This window comes from Diadema antillarum, unplaced genomic scaffold (genome assembly GCF_040938485.1).
Source record: "Diadema antillarum isolate AM-2024a unplaced genomic scaffold, OU_Dant_1.0 seq00001116_RagTag, whole genome shotgun sequence".
Lineage (NCBI taxonomy): Eukaryota > Metazoa > Echinodermata > Echinoidea > Diadematoida > Diadematidae > Diadema > Diadema antillarum.
This window is the reverse complement of record NW_027271930.1, coordinates 330,418-353,823: the sequence shown is the minus strand read 5'-3', so window position 1 is coordinate 353,823 and position 23,406 is coordinate 330,418. Positions and strand designations below refer to the sequence as shown.

Below are 23,406 nucleotides of genomic sequence, written 5' to 3'. Positions count from 1 at the left end.
ATATTGACTCTGATCCCAATGTGAATGTGACGTATGCGTGTACACTTCTCCGTTCAGTATAAGACTCCACGATTTGCGAATTTAACCACTTGCAAGATTGTCGGGAATTCCCCAATCGCGAAAATTTGGACTCGCGAGATATATGGCATATACAGTAGTTTGTTATTAGTGAGGCTAACTAGAAAGGGGGGAATATAACCCCAAACAAAGAATCATGTAACTAAATGCATAGTTTGTGAAAGAAAAAAAGATACCTTGTTCTGTATAGAAAGAGTATGCAGACAGTCATTTTGGTAATTTGGTATCAATCTATAGCACTGCCATCATCATAACAGTGAGGATATACTGACAGACTCCATCTGCCTCCATTGTGATAGGACTCCCATTTTCAACTTACCCAGCACTTTAACCCATCTTGATATTGAGTTTTCATTTTCCTTTTTTTCAGTGACTGTACTGTGATCCAATATCACAACAGACCACATAGAGCTTCATTCCATTCTGGAAGTGTGCTTTTTATCTTTACTGTATTGAAGGAAAAGTCACTTATACGGTGAAATAATCCAAGGTAAGTGAAAATGGCAACATTTAGGACTTGATTCTGATATTCAAATCATCCTGAATGAGCTTCAAATGGATTATCCCCATCGAGCTACCCTCATCTAGCACACAGCATTTATCATTCTCCAGTGGGGCGTGTAACCCATACAAGTTTGAAGAAAGGCTTTTTAAACTTCTTTTTTTTTTGGGGGGGGGGTTGTGGGTTAGAAAGGCTGTTTTCACTAAGTTTTGTTACCTCTTCTTCAATATATGCACCTAGTCTTCCTCTGTTAGTGTTCTTGGTTAGTATAGCAGGGCTTTCGTCTGGAAATGGAGTACAGCTAACAATTTGCTGGTCCTGTTGATCACTGGTTCATACATTGAAATAGAATGGTTTAGAGTTATCCTTTGTCTGGCTAAAAAAAAAAGAAGAAAACATTCCTTTTGTAAAACTCATTTTGAAGCAGGGGATCTGGAGGGCTATTAGATGTATTTCTCACATGACTTGACAAGCTACGTGCCTTTTCCCATTGGAGATATGTGCACCCACAATGCTTACAGAATACTGGAGCCCTGATTCACTAAACATTGGAACTATTTTGAGCCAAACAATGAACCTAAAGTAGAGACAGATTCAGATTGGATCTGTCTAGGAAGGATTCATAGACACTCAAGATGTATTGTGGGAGGTTGTAAGGTGGGCGCAAGATATTGTTTCCAAATGGCTTAGTGAAAAATTTCCTAACTTCTAAGGACTGATTGATCCCAAAATGGTCCCTAAGATCAGTTAAATGCGAACTTAAGTTTAGAGCTTAGTAAAACAGCCCCCTGATATTATAGTACCATTGTATCTATTACTGTGATATTTTGCCAATGCGAACCATCGTTTATTCCAATGTGAATGCACAGTCTTATAAACATTTTGTGCTTCCTGCTTGTGTTGGATCCTTTCCAGTGTCCCAGCATGGTGCCAATATTTCTGTAGTAGCCAAGTCTTAGTGATGGCTTTGATTTAATCGATCATGGAGAGTGACGTGATTCTAGCTTACTGGGACCCCCCACTGGCCCTTACGGCACAGAGGACACACTTTGTAGGACAGATAACTGGTGTAACTTCACCCCCATCCCTTTAGTCCCTGTTCTCTGGCATTTGGCTATTCTATTTCCTGATCACTTTACCTCATCTAGGCTTTTTTAAACGGAGCAGTTTCTGACCTAACAACCTACATACCTGAGGCATTGATGGCAGTGACTTTGTGTGTCAGAAAGATCCTCTTGATGAGGTAAAAAACAAACAAACTCTGAATTAGAATTTGTAGTGTGTGTGTGTGTGGGGGGGGGGGGGTCTAGAAATTGCTGTATGAAATGATTATAAGCAAGTTGACCATGTCTCCACATTTAATCAATTTTTAAAGAGTGACCATAGTGTAAGATGTGTAGACCTGTGTGTTGGGAGAGGTCTAATTGAAGATGTTTTGAAATTTACCCTCCTGCCTACATGTATGTTCTATGTGTCGTTGGAAGGTTTGCATGGTGAAGTAAATGAGGGAGAAAGATTTGCGGTGACACCATGTGCATGTAGTCCTTAACCGGATCGTTGTTTGGCAGAAGAGCCTAGAAAGAGGAGAATTGAAGAGGGAAGCGACGTATGGGGGTTGTAAGGAGGGCAAAAAGTGAAGGATGGGGGACAGTAATGGGCTAGAAGTTGAAGTTGCACTAGTGGAGATGGTAGAGAAAGGAACAGAGAGAGTGGTAAGGAAGAATAGAGTGAGAATCAAGTAAGATGTTCGGACATCGTTAGGAGGAGAAAGATGAAATAGAAGGGAAGAGGAAGAGGGAGGAGTTGAATGTTGGAGAATCATGGAGATAGGAGAGAGAAGTGAAGATTCATGAAACCAAGAGAAGAACAAAGTCGGCGAACAGTGTTTAGTATGGAATGCGGAATCAATGGAGAAAGGACGAATAATCCCGTGAAGGAAGGTGAGTAGAGGAGAGATGAGACTATGTTGAGAGAAGGGATAGAAAGAGAGAGAGAGAGAGAGAGAAAGGGGAGGGGGAGAAAACAAAGAAAAGAAGAAGAAAAAGAACAAACTGAAATTCAAGAAGTAAAGGAGAGGGAGCTTGAGTGGATCCTAGAAATAAATGCTGCAGAGGAGAGAGGAAAATTGATGACAGTTAAATCCTGAAAAGGTTCCTGTGGGAGAAATGCAAAAATGAGATATTAAAATAAGGTTAAAGTGTAGACCTGAGGGGAGAAGGCAGGAGAAATAACCTGTGAAGAAAGCTGCAAATTAACTGTATTAATTTACAGTTTTCTTGTCTTTGTATCAATTCGCGAAAAGCACCTGACTCTCGAAATTCGTGAAAATAAACACCTTGCAAAATACACAGTACCAGTGTTGCAGTGATTTTGGGGCTTTTATTAAAAGAGCAGACTCTGACCTAAGTATTTTGTCCATAGTATTTTCATTTCACCCCATAGCATTGTAGTCAGAAACGTATGTAGAAAAATTATTTGCAGATTTCAAGTGGAATTCTCCTTGATGAATGGTTGGAAATTGTGTAGAGGTTAGTCATTGAGGAATGTCTGTCTGAAAGGGGGCATTGATTCTGACAATTAGAACCTGTTTCTCTTGGTTTGTGTTTATAATATGAATCCTCCCTATAGCATATAACTGTAAAAACTCAAATGGCAGCGGTGCTATTTAATTTCTGTAACAGAGAGTCGACAACGCTGTGCCGTTGCACTGCACGAGCTGTATTCGATCGTACACGAAAAACTTGGAGCACTATCTCTATCTCCAAGTTACCATAGTTTTGTTAACAACTGTTTAGAAACTAAACAGTTGTTACATGTTGGGAAAAGAGATATCACGTTAGAAGATCTTAAAAATGCATTTCTATTATGAAGTGGCAATTTTTCAGTCAAGATAAAAGGCGAAAAATTATATGCGATTTACCATCGCATATATACGCTCTGCCCATACCCGCTGCACAGTAACTCCACATATTACTGGAAGTGTGCGAGTGAACCACCAAAAGTGTGACCCACTTAACCTCTGCTTGTTGCGCGCAGGTGTGTAAGATTCCCTTATTCATTTGAATGTAGCATACGGCCAGCGTACAGACCTGACTGCTAGCTACGAAATGTTTTATGTGTATGCCAGTAGGTAGAATTGACCACTCTGTTCTCCATTAGATTGCAAAGTTCATGCTGTTAAGACAGCAAGAGAGTGAATCTCCAAGATACAGGTCACGTTTTCCCTGAAGGGTAACCAATGCGTGTGCTATATTTACCAGGTATTTGTTAGGCAACACATGTACAGCAAAACCTCTGACCTACAAACTGGAAGCCGCAGGGAAGAGATGATTTTACATGGACAAAGAATGCACAGTTTGTGTGAATTGCACCAGTCTACTCTATGCATTTTGTTGAAAGAAGAATCTTCTGTTATTTGGATGAGAGTCATCCTAAGTGCACCTACAAAGTCACACAACTATCTTGAAAGTTGCTAATTTCATAAGTAGTTTGTTCTGTAAGGCAGTTGAGCCTGTTTTGAAAAGGCTGAGTAGTGTTACAAAAAAGGGGTTTACACAATTGCATTGTAGAAAATGGAGTTCAGTCAGTGTGGTGGTTTGCCCTCTGGATCACAGCACCATAGGATGGGTCTCATAGGCAATATTATGTTCCCTTTGTTGAGAAAATTTCTCGGCAGTTCTTGAAAACTTGAAGGAACTTTTGGAATCTACTTTTTCAAAGTTATGTGGAAGACTGCATCATATAACATACATTAGATTAGATTACAGCTATAGGACAAATATTCCAAAATCAAGCAATAACTTTTCAATCCCACTTGTTAACGTTTAAATTGTTGTTTCTCAGTCTATAGGACTGCTATTAACAAGGAAGGTAATTTACCAGAATTTGGAGAATCCATTTTGTCATTTGTGAAGGCAACCACTTTGAAAACCGTAGGTTCTTTCAAAACGTAATATTGCTCCAAAATTATACCTTGAATTGATTTACTCATGTAAAACATGATATATATCATTAAACTGATTAAAATGTAAAGTGTAATGTATATGAAATTATATGGTGAGTGTTCTTTTCACATATGATATGAATACTAGAACTCAGATGTGAAAAGTACACTTATATAAAATTAAAGGTAATGCCGTTTTTTTTTTTGCCCCTAAAGGTAAAGGATAAAGCCTAATGACCCACAGTTTAATCTTTACTGAGATAGTGTCATGTCCCATCTGCATTGGACAATATGTAGAAATGGCCTACAACTCCCTCAGTAACATTGTCTAATGTTCAAGGCTTGGATTACTGAAAAAGGCCAACAATAATACCCTCTCCAGCAATGAAATGTTCCTGTCCTACCAGATCACTACGCTCCAGCTGACTCTGATTATGGCTTTGATGAGGGACTGGTTCATTGATGATCTCTGCATTCCGCCCCACAGATGAGAGCTGTAGCTTCAAATTAGTTTCGTCTGGCTGCGAGATGAGACGGGCTCGAGCTTGGGATTACTGTGGAGACCGTTGAACTGCACTGTCACCTTCTCACTGGGTCAGAGCAAGATCAATCTGAGGGAAATCTGAATTGATTGTAGTTTAGCCTCTCAAGTTTATCTAAGACTAAGAGAAGTGAGCATCATGTACTCTATAGTCTAGTATTGAAGAGAACTTGGAATAGCTGGATAAAAGGGAAGCTGTATATTTGCTTCATTAGATATTTTTAAAGCTTCTCAAACATCGCTTTTCATTGAGAGCAATACAGAGAATGTGTCAGTAGCAAGCAAAGTTTTAGTACCAAAGTAGCAACAAAAACTGGCAAAAGATACTAATTGCAGTAGTAGAAACCTCTCAGTTTGCAATATGTGTGATGTTATTGAATTTTTCAAGCTGTATGCCTTCATTGAAAAAAAACCCTAGCTTTAAATTATTCATGAGACTGGGTGAAAGAAGTGATTTTAACACCTTTCAAACAGCCCGTTGTATTGATTGCATGCAAGCTGACACCCCGTAATTGCAAAATTGATTCATAACATTGATCCCGCACTAATGTGCTGGATTGAACCGTTCTTTGTGCAGTAGATACGATATCAGTCTGGTGACGTGAAGGTATGAGGTGACTCGCCGGCACAGAGTCGCTGCTGGTGATTTGCCCACATACACGCTCTGCAATTATTTGCCACCTTTCACTCCCATCTCATTTTGATTGATGCGCTTTCCCCCTCTGCAGTCAAAAGTGATAGATGGGTGGGATCAGGGATGGTGTGAAGTAGACTTTTGGTGTAAGGAAATAGTCTTTTCTAGCGGAAGAGATGTATTGATGCAATCGGGTTGTGGAGCATGACTGCCCTCCCTGATGAATTCTTAAAAGTTGGCTCTGCTCACTACCCCATCAGTGGGTAAGAGTGGTATACACTGCATTCTGCTATGTCTCTTGAATATAAATGTTTTCTGTCAGTGGTCTGCTTTGAAGAGCTAGACAAATCTTCAGTGCAAAGTACTTTGCCCTGAAAGTACCCTGACAGAATGGGGCCACCTGTATACCCAGTTGAATGGTAAAAAAATATCCTTGATGAAAACCGGCCCAAACACTAGATTCCATGCAGTAATCATTATGATAGAAGATGTACAATCAGGTCAATATCAGCACTCAAAGAATGTGGAGATGATTGTGAGAAACCTTTCATTTTGGATTGCAGTAACAGGAGGCCAGATGACCCTTGTTCAGATGCCTATGTGGTCATTTATAAGCTTTTGATGAAATACATCATGAAAAATTGTTGTAAGCTACAAATTTTCCCCACAAAAAAAAAAAAAAAAACTAAACTAAAAACAGTTGTAACACTTATTTCCATTGTATCAGGAAATCAGGATTGAACACACATAGAACACGGTAAACAGGCACTTGAATGAGCTAGACCTGTCCATTCATTGATAAACAGCTGGGAGTTAGAACACAGAAGTAAGCAGGTTAACTTGTTGAGGACGAGTCCCGAGTATACTCTGGCATTTATCTATGGGAAATGCGTGTTGTAGCAAAATTAAATTGTCCTCAACAGGTGAAGGATTGTCTGATTTACTTCAAACTCTTTGAGTGTATCACTTATCTTTACATTTGTTGTATCCAAATATATGTTCATGTTAACATTTGCTGGTTCTGTTTCAAACAACTTTTACCATGAATAGAGTTCCTTTTATGCCATAGCAGATGCCACCAAGAAAATTGACTCAGAGCCTGACTTTTATTTTCTAATGAATCATTTCAATATCAAAGCCATTTTCTTTCTGCCACCCAATCTGACGTTTTTGTTTTCTTTCCAACCCTCTTGAACTGCATAGAACTGCTATATTCACACATTCTTTTGACTATGTGTGAGAACTTCATGGTACATTTTTGCAATCACTTCTCACTTGAGCAGAGTTCAACTTTTCGTCTCCACACTGTAAACATGCAATTTTCGTGGTGGCAAATTTTGTGAATTTCACTCTTTTCCAAGCAAGTGTAAAAATGACACACAATATTTGAAGATATCAGACTATATGTACAGAAATATTTGCCACAATGTTAGAAACAAGTGAAGTCCACTGAAATCGGCCAATTGAGAAATATTGACAAGCAAAATTGACAGGAGAAAGTAGTAATTGGATATATCAGGGGGGATCCAGGAATTTCCGTAAAAGGGGGCGCAAAAAATATTTCTGTGCTACTTCTGGGTTTCACCTCATTCTTTTTCTTTTTATTTCTTTTGTTTAAAAAAAAAAATAAAGAGGGGGTGTACGCCCGGTGCGCCCCCCTCTGGATCCGCCACTGTATATAAGGTAGTATGGGTATTCGTCTTATACTCTGATATCTTGCAGGAGAGGGAAGAGCGCTGCAACCAATGGCTGAAAGAAGCAAAGGGCTTAGCAGGAGACACAAGTATCAGATGACCTCAGCCGTTGAGTGCTGCTAATCCAAGGACTTCAAAGACTCCTCAGCTCATGGCTGGGGCACACACGAGGGAGCCCTGCTGGAAGAAATTTGTACACATGTGGGCAGAGACATCAAGAATGCTGCTTCTACTCTGGGTGGTGATGGGGATGGAGATGGGCGGGGCAAGATCTGTCTCCGTCACCGTGGGAACCTACAACCTCTGGAACGTGATGTTCAACTGGGATGTGAGGAAGCACCACATTGCTGAAATGGTAAGGTATTAAGATCATCATGCAAATAGATATTGGAATATGGTATGTATTAGGTGATCTGTTATAGCTTACAGACCACCTATTGTTTTTGTACGAGTGCTTTTTCTCTTTCTATACAAATCTTGTCTTTTGGTGATCTCAAAAAGTTTAAGCTCTTAGCTCTTGAAACTTTTGCCACACAAGTCTTGTGATACAAGGATGGTGTAATACTGTATACGCCAATATTTTCGCGTACAGATATTTTCGCGAATCACGGTATCAGTGGCATTTTCGCGTGTTGTTAAATTCGCGATTGATACTGGTAGTAGTAGATAGGGTCTACTGCCAAGCCCGAGAAACACGTTCAAACACTTGCTAACGTACTCGTAACGTTTTTCCATTTGCATTGTGACTTCCCAAACATGACAATAGAAAAGACACAGTAGAAGATTTAAAAAATGAAACAATTGCGGGAACTTGCAGTGAGACACTCACACACGGCATTCACAAGTACCTACCAAGTGTTGCAACAAATAGATGTAAAATTTAGACGACAAAGTTTCAGAGCTGCGCTAGCGCTAGCGAAAGTTTTACATGCATCCCTTGGCCTCACCCAATCGCAACCACGTCGAGCTGGTGTACTGTGTTCGTTCGCATAGTAGCACGTAACTGCGACCAGCAGCCCCATAGGCATAGCGTATAATGGGGCTGCGGACTGTAGCATTCAGGATCACGACAGGGTAGTATCACGGACAAATATCAACTTGAAATCGAAAAATTTCTTCAATTTGAAGACTTACCAGTAAAGGTGAAGTATTGACAACAGGATTCGAGTAACGTTTTGTCCTGCCATTAGTCCCTTTCTGTTCGAATTGATGACTTAATGTTACTTGGTCCAGAGGAACCTGGGAGAGCTACACTGAATTGACGGCCAGCGCATGCTCACACAGACATCTGTAAATTTGTGCGCATGTGATGTGTGCACACACGCTGGCCGTCAATTCAGTGTGGCTCTCAAGCTCTCCCAGGTTCCTCTCGAACGAGTCACATTAAGTCATCAATTCAAACAGAAAGGGACTATTGGCAGAACCAAACGTTGCACAAACTCTACTGCCAATACTTTAACTTTACTGGTAAGTCTTCAAATTGAAGAAATTTTTCGATTTCAAGTTGATATTTGATAGTTGATATATTTGAACGCGTGCGGATAATAGAGATTTCTGGATAAAAGGAGGCCGGATAATCGAGGTCGAACTGTATGTTGCAGCTTATTTTCTATGGAATTGATACTGACAATTTTTCAATTTGATGACGTCATGACACTGAAAAAAAAAAAAAAATTGATTGAAATTACCCTTGTGAAATTTGACCATTTTACATGTTATCTCTATGGCCAGCTACTTTTTTTTTTGTGCAAAATGCTGATCAGCATTACTTTATTTATTGAGCAGTAGCCCACTTACTGTTGCTGGATTTCTCCCAGATTTTGATATGTTATAACCAATGCTTTGGGCTATTGTCTTGTAGCCATGGATTGTTGATTGCACATTGCAATCATTTGTAAAAATGTGGATTAATTTGAAACTTGGCCCTGGATTTACTGAGATTTTGTGCAATACACATTTTGTATTGGTAAAGCCTGTAGCTTTTTGCACACAAGATGTTTGAATCCCTGTTCTCTATATGAATATCTAAATATTGCATGGCCAATCGCCCCCGATTATGTATGGAACGGATAAATTAGTTTGTCAGTCTTGACAAATTTCTAAGTCTAGTTTTATGTTAAAATGCATTGATTTCAAATGACAAAGGTCCATTTTCTGGCATAGACAATAAAAATGGTTTTGAAATGGTATGAAATGATATTTTGATACAAAGCAAAACAAAGTGGTCCTAATAAAATGTGATTCCCATCTTTTATTAGACCACTTTGTTTTACTTTGTATTTGGATATCTCAGCCATTTCCACACCAATTTTCATCAGTTAAACTTTTGATTCCGCTCAGAATATGTATGCTCTTTAATATTTCATGTTTGTGGTTTCTAATCATCTCTCAAAAAGTTAAAACCTGAATACCTGTCCCTTTAAATGGTAAAGGGAAAGGACCTGGCATGGCTCCTAGCGAAGCATGACACTTCGCGGACAATGACACCAGATCCAGAGTGTTACTGAACCCAGGCAGCCCCGTCTCCAGGGAGGTTCCTTCTGCATACACATGCACAGAAACTTCAAGTAACTTGTATGTGTGTGTGGGTGGGTGGGTGGGTGTGGGTACAGGGGCAGATCCAGGAATTCCATAAAGGGGGGGGGGGGGAGGGGCGAGGGTACAAAAAAAATATTTCTGGTGCCACTTCTGGGTTTCATCGGCTGACACCTTTTCTTTTGTTTTTATCAAGAAATAAGGGGGGCAGTGCCTGGGGGTTGCCCCCCCCCCTCTCCCATCCACCACTGTGGGTGTGTGAAGAAGGTGTGAAAATGTTCCAGAGATTTTGTCATTTCCATCTTGCTGTCAAGTCTGCTTGTTGCTATGGCTCCTCTAAGTTTGTACAGCTAGCTTCTCTTTGCTGTGTCACTGCTCTGGAATTTCTACACTGAATGAGTCATTCTCATCATTCCTTCCTGATGTCACAAAATATTAGTACTCATGGATTATAGACCCCCCCCCCCCCCCCAAAAAAAAAAAAAAAAAAAAAAAAAGACAATCCCCAGGCATTCATCCTTGTTTTTGCCCTTTTGTTTTTTACACATGGAAAACAAATAATGAGAAAAAGAAGGAATCTGTTTCAAAAATATCATGCAAGGAATACTTATGGATGAAATTTATTACAATGTTTAAAATAGGATTTTTTTGACAGAGTAGATAAAGTTTCTTGCACTACAATCTGTAATTTTGTTTGATAATGCCGGAGGATTGGACCTAGAATGACAGGAAATGTCAAGGTAGAAGAGAAGGAACAGAGAGACTGTGAGTAGATTTATCAGAGTGGACAGTATCGTGCCAGGCACCTGGAATACATTTTCGGGGATCTGATCTGTTCTATCGGCTGCGCGTGGACTTTGGGATAGCGAGGGGGTGATAGAGGGAGAGGAAATTATAACAGAGCAGTGAATTTTTGCTTCAGGAGGACAGAGGATGTGTGCTATGTACATGGCATCTAGAGAAATATCCCCCATAGATCACAGTCAAGTTCACAACACAAAATCACTCTCACACATACGATATTAACATAATGTGATTGGAAGTAAGGGGATGAATATGAGAGATGGAACAATGTCTGTTGATTAAATTGAATGTGGAATACCGGAGCAGAAAAAAAAAGATTAATCGTATCCACCTTTCTTTCTCTTAATCCATTGAGGACGGTTTGATTTTGCCACAACACGCATTTCCCATCGACGCTTGCCTGAGTATACTCGGGACTTGTCCTCAACGGGGTAATATTCTTGATCCATCTGTTTTTTTCCCCTGGGATATATTGAATGGCAATTTGCTCTGTGTTCTGATGATCACATATCACTGCCGTGCAGTGCCTTGATTAAAGAGCGAAATGAGAAAAATGGAGAGGGGGGGGGGGTATAAATGGATGGAGAAAGAAGTTAAAAAGTTGGAGCAGTGGGAGCAACTTGGAAGTGATGGTGTAGTGGAGGATAAGTTGTAAGACATGCAGACAAAACAGAATTAGATGATGAAGAGAAGGAGGAAGACAGTAACAAAAGGAGAAGAGATCAGGCGTTGAGATAACAGAAGAGAGGAGAAAAGAGAGATCAGAGAGATAGACAAACAGAGAAAGTGAGTGACTAATTCTGTCCAGAAATGTGATAGAGAGCACGCAAACTGCAGCGCACTCTTGTAGCTGCAGGTCATCCATCCAGCATTGATTTCTCCACGATCTGCATCGAGGAGACGGGAGGAACTGTCTTCAACCCCCGAAATAACTCGCCCCACTCCAGGAGATTAAACCCTAGGGGGACCTCCAAATCTTGTGCATTGTCATGAATATCACATTTCTCTCACCAGGCTATAAAGAGATGAGGGGTGGGGGGGGGGGAGGAGAAAGATGGAGAGAGGGAGAAAGAGGAGTGCAGGGGATGGAGGGGGTGGGGACTCTCCTGATATGCCAATGATGTGATTGGTGATAAATGCTAATCAATACCAATCTTTGTTTGCATAGAGGCAGGCATACCTGGGAGAGTCGGGGAGAAGTGGAAAAATTGCTTCTTTACAAACAAAACAATGAAAACTGGTACTGCCTGCCACTGATTGCAGATGACAGGAGGAAAGCTAAGCCTGTTTTCACACGTAGCAAGAGTGCATAATTTTAATCATGATTCTAATAAGGCATCACTAAAATTATGAATCAGATGACATGATGCATTTTCGCTGTGTGTATGCAAACTGGAATCGTGGAGGGTAACTTGAATCGTAATTCCAATTGGAGATGTTTTCCAATAGTGATTCTCCAGAATTACAAAATAAACAGCTGTGTTTACGGATGAGACGATATTGTGTTTTGGGGGCGGAGCCTATGGTGACCTTTCAACCACTACTGCAGAAAACCACGCTCCTCAAATGCTCGTACTGCAGTCAAAGCGCCTGCTACTTACCACTCAAGAGCGATTGATGGGAATTCAGGAAGAAACCACACCTCCTCTCTTGGCTCTGAAATACAAAATCGCAGAATCCACAAAGCCTTCATTGGTCATGTGTATGGATGATGATTCTAATTGTAAGCATAACATTCAGCATTGCAATTATGTTTCTCAGCTTGTGTGAAATGGCCTAAAAGAATCACAAATGATGAAGGTGAAGCAATATACTTTGCAATCAATTGCATTGAAGCATTTGGATTTCAAGCATTAGTTTAGCATTGTAAATCAGGAATACTGATTAAGTTGGAGTTGGAGTGGCCCATGAAAACTCTGATTTCATTGTCGTGGATGTTAGTGATATTCAGGTGGTAGACAAAAGCTCATTTGTATCATATAACTTACTGCACGTGTGACATGCCAGGATCTAAATTTAATTCTCTCATGGTAAGATTTCATTCTGATTGTTTTGTCCATTGTGGATGATAGATAGGCTGTGACACACAATCCATTCCTATGTTCTGAAATGGAAACAAAATTGTTTGTATGTGTGTTTGAGGGCTAGCAACAAAATGAAAAGTGGTTAGCTTAGAAGTATTTCCTTATATCATGTTTAAATATAAAAGTAAGACTGAATGGGAATGTTAGCATGAATTACATTTGGCGTGGCTCTGCAAAATAGGAAAAGGCATTTTGAATTTTCTTTCATACGTTCACAAAAACTTGTTCAGTAATTTTATCGAGTACATTGGCCCTAGAGGGAAACAAATGGCAGTAGCAGATACTTGTAAGGGAGAAAATGAAATGAAAGTTTTGAGGTGAGCAGAAGCAAGTGGACCAAAAGGGGGTTTCCATGGTGATCAGTTTGAAGTGTGTCACTCCAGGAAAGGGTGATATAATTCTACACAGAAATTCCACAAAGGAGAGATTTCGATATTCAAAGTCAAAGGAAGCCACAACACACTGGAAATGATAGTGGGAAGGGGAATTCAAGCACTCTCCCCATTGACATTCAGCTGCAGTGTGTGTTCATCCCTTAGGTTTAGCAATCAGGAGAATGGCGGGGGGAAAGTCAAGAAGGGGAAGAAATGAGCCAGCTGGAGGTAGGTGCACTTTCCCTGATCAGCTTTTTGAAGACCCAAAGGATGAGGCCTCTATTTTTATATGTTTTTTCAAGTCTGTTCAAGATTTCACCGTCATACCACAAATTGGCATTTGATGTGATTGTACAGAATATGAGATGGTATATTGCCTTGCTTCTTGTTTATGAGGGGACTCAAAAAACGTTCCTCAAGGTCTGCTCTTAATTTTGGCAGTCACTCTAGTATTAGCACAGGACACAGGAATGCACTCCAGTCGGTTTTGTTGTCCAGTGAAAATGATATGTAAATTGTAATTTTGACATGCCTTTCCACCTGAACTTTGTAAATTTCTTTTAGATTTTCAGGGATTCTGTACTAATCAAATTCATATACACCCGCATTATACTGGACTGGATTATTAAAGTATGCTCAGACTGAATGTAAACTTTCTATAGTCACATCACAGTTTTGCTTTCTGAATGTAAAATGAAAGCATGTGCGTGTTATGTATACTGATACACAATTTTAATACCCCTGTGGAAGGTTTGTATTCTGATGAACTGATGCCAGTGTTGTAATTAAATTTGTGGGGTTTTTTTCTACATCTTTGTGGCTTTTAGTTACAATTTGTATTCTCTACTCTTTTTGTTTTTGTTTTTTGCTTTGTTTTTGTTTGTCTTTTAAGTTGGCAAAAATATGTTATATATTGAGATCATATTTGTAAAATTGGTTTCTAAAAATGGGTTTAGGGTTGGCCATCCAGGCTCTGAATACTAAAGACCACAAACTGTCCATTCCATACAACAGCTGGTACCCTGAACACCATAGCTTATCGATGAAAAAGTGTACATATACTAGCCGTGTACATGGAGTATTTCATAAGGCTTTTACCGGTATTTGTGCAAATTTGGGGAATTAGGTGCCATTGGCGAATTTAAAAACACACAAAAATATTAACTCTCATCCCAACATGAATGTGATGTGCACGCATACATTTCTCTGTTCAGTACTGTATTCTACAATTGCGAATAATTGTCAGGAAGTCCCGCTTTGCGAAAAATATGGCGACAATTGCTCTGGTTTTGTTTTCTGTTAGGGTTAGAGTTAGGGTTGTGGTAGAGTTTTAGGTTTAGTTTGATGTGAGGAGTAGAATTATGGTCACTATATTTGAAAGGCCATTCAAGGGGCGATTTGAAATACGTTTGAGACCACGATCGCCTATCTGTGAGTATAGATAAACGCAGTGCTGTTTTTGAAAGCGTTAATTATTATCTCCGAGCTACCAAGGTCAACTTCTAGCTGTTTCCGGTTGCAGAGAAAAGCATGTGCCATTTGTGTTTACTTCCCATCATTTGTGCGTGCATGATGAATGTTTGGTGGTACCATGGGTAGTACGCACTACGCAGTTGACTTCTATTTCCTGAGTCGAACGGTGCAAAGCAGCTGCGAAGAGACAACACTTTAATCATGATTATGATGGTTAGATACACGCAGTACCCGAGAATTGTGTTTCAAACCACGTTTGTAAACAGGGTACTATTCGAAATATATTTTGAAACGGATTTTGAAAAATGATTCTCTCTCAAGTTAGATAAATGCAGCCTAAGTGACGCCTTTAAGCTGCCATATGGATGGGTTGATAGATGAACTCATACCTAAATGGCTAGAGGCCCTGTGCTGAACTCTCGACTCTCATTTTTATAATTTGTCTCACAACATGAACAAAATAGAACCACTACTAAAGCTTTTCGAAAAGATTGCCCAGAAAAATGGGGAACATCAAACTTTTTACAGGGCTGACCTTCCACTAATAGCTTGTCATAACAATTTAGCATAACCTGAAGCAGTGGCATATTGTATGATACAGCTCAATTTACCATGTCCATCAAGCCGTTTAAAACAGATGACCTTGCTTCTAATGGGTTGTTCTATTGACAGGTTGACATTTAACCTGAAAAAAGCCTCTGAGAGGAGGCAATCTTGTTTGTCCCAAGGAGGGTTTCTCTTCAGGTCCATGCACCCAAATGATTTTCACTCAGTGTCAACAATGACAGTCACATGCAACATTACAAGCAAACTAGGTGTGACACTTACATGCTTCCCTGGACAGGACAACCACCTGTTGAGCAGTGGAGCATAGTCTGCATTCTCAGACCTTCCTCTATTACACCAATAGTCAAAGTTATGTTACAGCATTCTGTTAAATTGAGATAAAGACTGTTTGTGTGTTTTATGTACACTGTATGTGTGTATAAGGGTAAATATTTATTTCGGGAAGCTTGCAAATAGAAAACTTCAGCCACATTACAGGACTAAGCCCTATGTTGCTGACATTGGTGTGTGTGTGTGTGGGGGGGGGGGGGGGGTTGGTTGGATAGGGGTTACCTTTAAAATAGCAGCCTCATTGCAGCCTGCCAGTAGGCCTTTAACTTTAACCTCATATTATAGGTGTAGAACAACAACAACAAACAAAAACGAAACCAAACCATGAAGTTCTGTCTAGGTAATGATAAATGATTATACTTTTAACTATTTCTATAGATTCCCTGACATCTCGAAGTGACAGTACCACTGGAGCCAAATTGTCATGCAATTTTCCTGTCAAAAGATCCTTTCATGTATGAAGAAGTATAACATAATCTTTCACACAAATGATGGAAAAAAAAAGAAGGAACTCTTGACAATAATGTCTGTGGCATTGTTCATAGTATTCACTGGCATGGATGATCTTTGGAAGGCCAGGGTATGACATAGAGGACTTCTGCTTTAAAAGAGTCAGATGGCAACCTGACAATGGGCAGTTTCATTTCCACCCATACACACATTCTGAAAATTGCCTTATAAGCCTTTTGTTACGTCATCAACTTCCAGCTCTGCAGTGCTTCGCCCGAGCAGGGCATGTGCTTTAGAGCGCATTTGCAAGCCGAGTGCATGTTGCACTACATTGTAAATACCCGAGAGTGAGCTGCATCTCCACTGACGTCACGAGCTTAAACCTGTGTATTATTTGACTTATAAAATGGGTCGAAAACTAACAACATTTTTCATGTACCTTGGTGGGTCAATACCAGTCCGCTACATGTAGCACTCGCTCAAAAGTCAAGATGTCCGAAGATGTTCGTCCCAAACATTTCCGCACGTCGCACTCGGAAATCCCGCACATATACTACAATACGTAGAGTATACGTACGCCACATGTTATGCACAAGAAATGCCGGCTGGCAGCCCGAACTAGAAGTTGTTTACAGGATTTACAGCGCGTATAGTAGCGCGCGACGCACGAAATTGTAACAACTGATTGAGTGCGCACTGCTAGTGTAAACATTGTGACGTCAGTTACGCTTTCTCTGCAATGTCCCATAGGATAACACGCCGAGCATGTTAGTGAGAAAATAATGCATGCACACGTGACTCATTTCAGCGCTTCCAATTGGCTACATTCTTGAACCCATTTTATAACACACTCTGTTGCTCAATCATGTTTGCGGTCATGTAAGAAATTAAAAAGCCTGTACTGTTTATCGGAGTCGAACTCAGTTACCATGGGAACGAAACCAGCCTCAGCAGTATAAACAGACAAGACACCACTTTTTCAAGCCATCTTTCGAACCTCGTGGAGGAGGCTCTGAAACCCGCTAAAGTACTGTAAAACAAGGAATGATTGCGTGCATTTTAATTTTGCGAATTTCTCAAGAGCCGAGATTCGTGAAATTAAAATGCACATGAAAGTTTTTGTCTACACTGTACGCATTGAATGTTAGAGGCAACTCGCGAAAATTTCATACCGCGAAAAAGGCCGACGACTCCAATTTGCGAAAATTTCATACAGTGAAAATATTGTGTTTTACAGTATAACGGGGTGGTAAGAGTCCCTTCCATGATTTCCTACTGCCAATAACAGCAGTGTTGGAAATTCCATGGTCTGTCAACCAGGGGGGTTTCACCTCCCCGGTCAAACACACAACTTATATGCATACTGTGCTACAGGATGTACAGATGTATGGCTGAAGTTAACAGATGGATCAAGGTCAAGCAAAGATACGCCCATCCCTCTATATGATTTAGATGTCAAGCAGTTTAATGTCAAATCCAGATCCAGATTTGAGCAAAAACTTGATTTACTTTGTAAAAACACTTTCTGATCACATGTGGTGAAATGTGATTGGTAGAATTGTGTTTTAGAAAAATTTTGCTTTCAGTTATATCAAATATTACTTGATAATAAGTGATTCAAGGTTACTCGCAGATGTGCAAAATATGAGTTGATTTACAAGAAATTTGTTTCTACATCATGGTTTCTCAATTTCCAATCTGAAAGGACTCATCATCCAATACAGCTATCCTGAAGGTATACACATGCATTTACACCAGTGGTTTGTATCAGGGTGTGGGTGATGGTTTGGGAATTATCAGCGGGAGGTGTTCAGACATGGACCTGCCACACATATCTGTTCAAGGGAGTGGCTGTGTACCTGAGTGCCAGAATTAGAAAGGGCATTGAGCTTTACCATGTGTGGATTAGTTCATCAGACAGAATTAGCCACAGTGCCTCACTTTGATTTTGCCACATTTAACTTCATTAAAGGAGCCACCACATAGTATCACATACAGAATGTTTGTTTCCCCCTGACAACACAGAATATTGTTTAGAGTCTAGATCATTACATAGTAACCAGAGATACCATATATACCGTGTCTTTGGTAAATTTAGATGTGTAAGATAATTCTGTGAGTGATAGTATTTGAAAACTAGAGCAATAAAATGGGAATTATAGATGACAGTGACCCTGCAGGAGCCTTTTGTTTATCTGTATTTACTTTTAAAGTACACATCTTCTGTTGAGAATGATAAGGGCGTTAAGTTGCCACTAAACCCACAGTGTTCAAGACAACTTTAGTGCCCTTCTCATTCTCAACAGATGACATGCTAATGAAATATCCATAGCAAGGCTATGTTCTTTGTAACAAGATAAATCAAGGAATAATCAAATGATCTTTATGTATTTCCCATTATGTAGTACTGTGAACGTTTATATTCTTGCGTGATTGATTTTTCATGCAGGTTTTTTTGCGGGTTCTTGTTTTCGTGCTGAGCAATCATCAACCCATATTCAAAGTGTGCACAGAAAATTGTAAAGATATTTTTGTGAGCTTTAGAATTCGTGCCAGGCATAAGTAACAGAAACTATGTCAAACTGTCCACACTTAAAGTACATGACCTATACAGTAGATGCTCTAGCTGATAGCAAAACTGGAGTGTGCTACTGGCATCACCCCCTTCCCCACACAACTTTTGCAGAGTGTTGCCCTCTTCAAAGGCTTTTCACATCATTGAAAGCACCAACAACCTTGAGCAAAGCCTACCAAAATTTGATCTTTGAAATCTGCAAATGTGCTTTATACTATTCAAAGCTGGAAGAGAGCTTAACCTGTTCCTTCGGGAGCCTGGTTACCAGGTTCCCATAGCAATACACTAGCTTGGTTTACCAGGTTTTCAAAATGTATGACAGAGTGTCTGCATTTGTTGCCCAAATTCATATTCATTTGTGCTATGCTGACCAGAAAGATTACTTTGATAGAACAATTAGAGTTTCTTCTATCAATATCTGTTTGTTTTCTGTATCAAAGCTGCATGTATTTTTGTCTAATTTAACTTTTCCATCATAGTAGTGCGCTTTTTTGCTATAAGACTCGTATGAAGACATACAGTATGTAGCCATCAAGGCTGAGCACACTAAATTTTGACTTTCGCTGACTCCATTTAAGTTCCTTTATAGTGTATGACATGAGTTTGCATGCCCATCAGCCCGCGCTCTATTCATATCTTGTGTCCAATCAATATTTTACAGTGTTCGAGGCATGCAGTTGACCATGGAAAGGAGATGTGCTGCTTGACAGCTTTCGCACAGGCAAATTACCAACCTATCTGTTCTTTGTGGACAGGCAAAAAGAATCTCGCTTGGAGGTATTGAAGGTTCTCGAAGACTTGTGGGAGGAACAGGTTAATTGGCATACTAATTCTACTGAATCATTCTGTTAGTCACTTCATCCAATGGCAAAACGAGATTTGCTCGTTGGCTGTCAGTGTGAAATATTATCTACAGTGAAACTGCTAATAGAAAAGTACTGGGGCTCGTGAGTGCCATCTAGAAGACAAGATAATTTATCGCCTTTTTGACTTCTCAGGTCCGAGAAGGCAAGTAGGCAGGATATGAGATGTCCTCAGCTGACCTCTTTGGGGTCTTAGACGGTGAGCTGATGAAGGCAAGATGTGAGATCTTGTCTTCTCACCTTCTTGGACCCGACAAGGTTGTATGAGCAAGCAAGGAATTATCTCTTCTTCTTAGTGGCACAGTGGCTTCCACAGAAAATAGCTCTTGTGATTTGTTGTGATTTTTTTTTCCAAATGCTGGAAGCAATAATCAATAGGTCAATAGTGTAATACTCCTTTTACACATGAAGACACTTTGGGGGATTACCCAGGAGATTCAATGGAGAATCAAATGTGGAACACCCACAGAAAATTAATTTCAAATTTGATAGCAATTGATCTCTCAGCTGAATTTCTGTCATCCTCTCTTCTGCAGCGGAATCTGAATATTCAGGCATGTGTGAAGCGGCTCACAAAACGTTGTTGGTATGCTGACCATCACTGTTTACTTGGGAGCTTACCTGCTATGCCTTTCACACCACATCATCACTTGGGAACTGTCAGGAACAATCTAGAATTTTAACCAAGGACATTTTGAGGGTAACATTTCTGAAAAGTCACCCAGGATTTCACCTGCAAGACCTTTCACACTACAGGATTTCCCAAATTCATGCCGGTGCACCCAGGTTAGATTTGCTCAGCAGGAAAGGGGTATTAGATATGACGCTGTAGCATGTGGATTCATGGGTGGCCCAACTCATTCGCTGCCCACTGGGGAACATTGGAAAACCACAAATTACACCGGTCAACGAATTGTGCATCGAAGCGTATACTTGTCACATGACCCACCCTCTGCTTGTCTCTTTTGAAATTCGTACAGCGAGAGTTTGCAAAAGGCTGTGCCACACTTAATGTACATTTCACACTGGATGAATTGCAGGGTGTAGATTGTATCACACTGTTATTCATCTATTTCCATTAAAAGATGAAGCTCCATTCTACCAGAGCACAGCATTTCAAATGAAAAAGGAGATCTTCTGTGTGTCTAGCACACAATGATGCCATTCAGCTGTACTGACTCATAATGAGAAAAGGAGGCTGATATTGTGGGAGAATTTGTCTGCCATGCATGGAAACTCCCATGGAGGTTGAGAGAGTGATGGTGTCTATTGGTATTCTCATGGCTCATGCAATTATGAGATTATGTGTTCTATGGGGAGTTCCTTGTGATTGATTTGTCCCAGCTAGGTTAAATGAAAAAAAAAAAAAGGATTCTCAGTTCATTGATAACTGTTAGCATTTGCAATTGCTTTGTGAAGGATAGATATTGTAATGGAATCAGTGTGTTAATGCTGCCATTGAATTGATAAACTATTTTGTAGTGAAAACACATATGAAGAAAAAAAAAGTTAGGGTCTATTCAAGAGCTTGATAGCACCCAATAGTGCTCTGTGCAATGAATGGGACAAAAAACCGGACATAAAACTCTAGAAACCACTGTGAAGGGTGTATCGGTTTAAGTTGAAATTTTGCACACTCAATAAGATACATTTTTAAATTAATAACATACACCAACTTTCAGTGCAATAATGTCATCCTTTCAGAGGTTATTACAGTTGAAAGTGAAAAGTATGTAGAGGATTTGTAAGAAATGAAAAGGAACCTGTAAAACATAACAACTCACACAGAACCACACCCCCCCCCCCTTAAAAAAAATGATAAAAATGAAGCATTCTAGAAAAAAATGGAAAATGGACAATTTTCCACATCGTGATCCCAAATAATAAAATTACATAGAAGAATAGATATTTCAGAAAATATTTAAAAAGCCCTAAGTTGACTATGTTGATTCGTTCCACCTGAAATGAGTCTTCAAGTAAAATCAGGTCATATGACTCTTCGTTCATTTTGTGATGCAGGATCACATCTGATGGGTGCACCACTCACAGACATTAATCACAACTATTTTCACCTAAAAAGAAATCCCTAGACCTGTTACTGACTTATGTCAAGGGTAATATTATTCCCCCTGCTTTTTGAAAGAGGTAAGTCAAGTGCTCTTTCATTATGCTAGAATGTTCTGTTTCATTAGGTAATTTAGAGCAGCAATTGAAAGCAACCTTTTGGAAGGAATGTCCAAGGTTGTTGTTTTTCTCTCTGAAAGCTCTTTCATATCCAATGTGTGTGCCTGGGGAGGATTGCTTGGGATAAATGTAAGGTAGACAGTTGTGTGTAGCCATGGACACCTGCCAACACAGTTAAGTAAGCTCCATATCACCCAATGTCATTGCCAGAACTTTTATGATGATTATCCCAACTTTGTTTTCTAGGCTTAATTCTCAGTCTCTGTAGATGCTGATCCATTTCCTCTTATTTTTTTTTAAACAAGTGATAAAACAATGAGACAAGGTAAATTCAGGGGGAATGATGCCTCCTAACATCATGTGTCCTAATACTACATTCCAGAAAAGAATTATAAAAAAAAAAAATCTTAGACACACTAGACTGTCAATTTCATATTGGACAGTCACAGCCAGCGGCAGATGTTGAATACATTGGGTGAGAGACCATTGCAACCATGACCTCAGGGCAGTGTATCTTTTTTTTCTCCCCAACTTTGTCGCATATGATACCATATCTGCAGACAGAGTGATGCCAATGTTCCTTTTTTCCCATTTTTTCATTTTTTTTTTCTGTCACTGCTTTGCGTCCCTGTTTCAGGCCACATGCATGTATATACAGGATATAGCATGCAGCTGGATGCCTTATTCAAGCCATTGTCTGTGGTTCTTGTTAGCTTTTGGTTTTGAGTTTCTTTCAATATCCATGCTTTGATTTATGGCGACTCCTTCGGAAAGGTTGACAAAATGATTTATTAAAGATGACATGGCAATGCTCAAATTGAACTGTTTATTGCAAAGCTGCAGTGGAGGAATCAAGAACACCCATATTGCACAAGATACTGCAGCTGTGATGCAATAAAAGTTTGACAAGTTTTAATAGGCCTGTCTATCAATTATTCGGTTCAAGGTTTCACCCTTGCCATAATTTCAGAGGAGAGTCAGTTTCTCTTATTTTCAGGTATGACAGATATGTCGTTCAAACTTGCAAGGACTTATCTACACAAATGCACAATAATTGTACCACTTTATTTTTCAGGCATATTTTGTACACCTGAGATGGAGATGGAGGCACAACAGTCATATTCCCTTTGAATCAATGTTTGATGCCACCATGCAAAACTATTTGAAGTACGTGCCAAACTGGATCTGCCCCAAAGGTTGGAAGACAATAAGCCCGTTCACAGTTAGCTCATAAATGTGCACAGTGGTACAAATGACCTTTCTCTTTTCTCAGTCGGTTAGGCATTTTACTCGTTTTCAAAGTGGCATACTGCGTTCCAAGCTTACCCTCCAAAACAATTCATGGAATTCATGTTCAGACAAAGAATGAACTTGTGTGTAGATCAGGTGACCAGAAGGGGCCATCAATTGACACTTCAGCAGGCATCTATTTCATTGCTTTGTATTGAATGCATTAACAGTGTCTTCTATTAATATTGTCAAATACCAGGCTTGCTGATCGCTCTTCCCTTTGAATGTCCAACTGGCTCAATAGCATGCATAGTGACCCAAACTAGTCGGCGACATGTTTGTCTACATCAATGAAAGGGGAAAAGCAAGGGGGGGGGGGTGCAGGAGTCCCCTTGAAACGACTTAAAGCTTAAAATACTTTCTCAGTAATTAACGATGTCGATTTCTCGCCATGATAGAACACCGCCATCGCATCGTGTTAAAGATGTTCAATCAGAACTCGGCCCTTTCTGTGGCTGAAGAGAGCAAGAGTACATAAGGTGACA

General features: G+C 39.9%; 1 protein-coding gene across 1 annotated transcript in view; it reads left to right on the top strand.

Moving 5' to 3' along the window:
- Positions 1-23,406, top strand: part of LOC139743848 (uncharacterized) — an 86,078-nt gene that overhangs the window by 24,564 nt on the left and 38,108 nt on the right. Inside the window, exon 2 of the mRNA XM_071654305.1 lies at positions 7,421-7,747. Within this exon, the coding sequence (XP_071510406.1) occupies positions 7,544-7,747 (204 nt within the window). The 5' untranslated portion in view covers positions 7,421-7,543. The remainder of the gene's footprint in view (positions 1-7,420; positions 7,748-23,406) is intronic.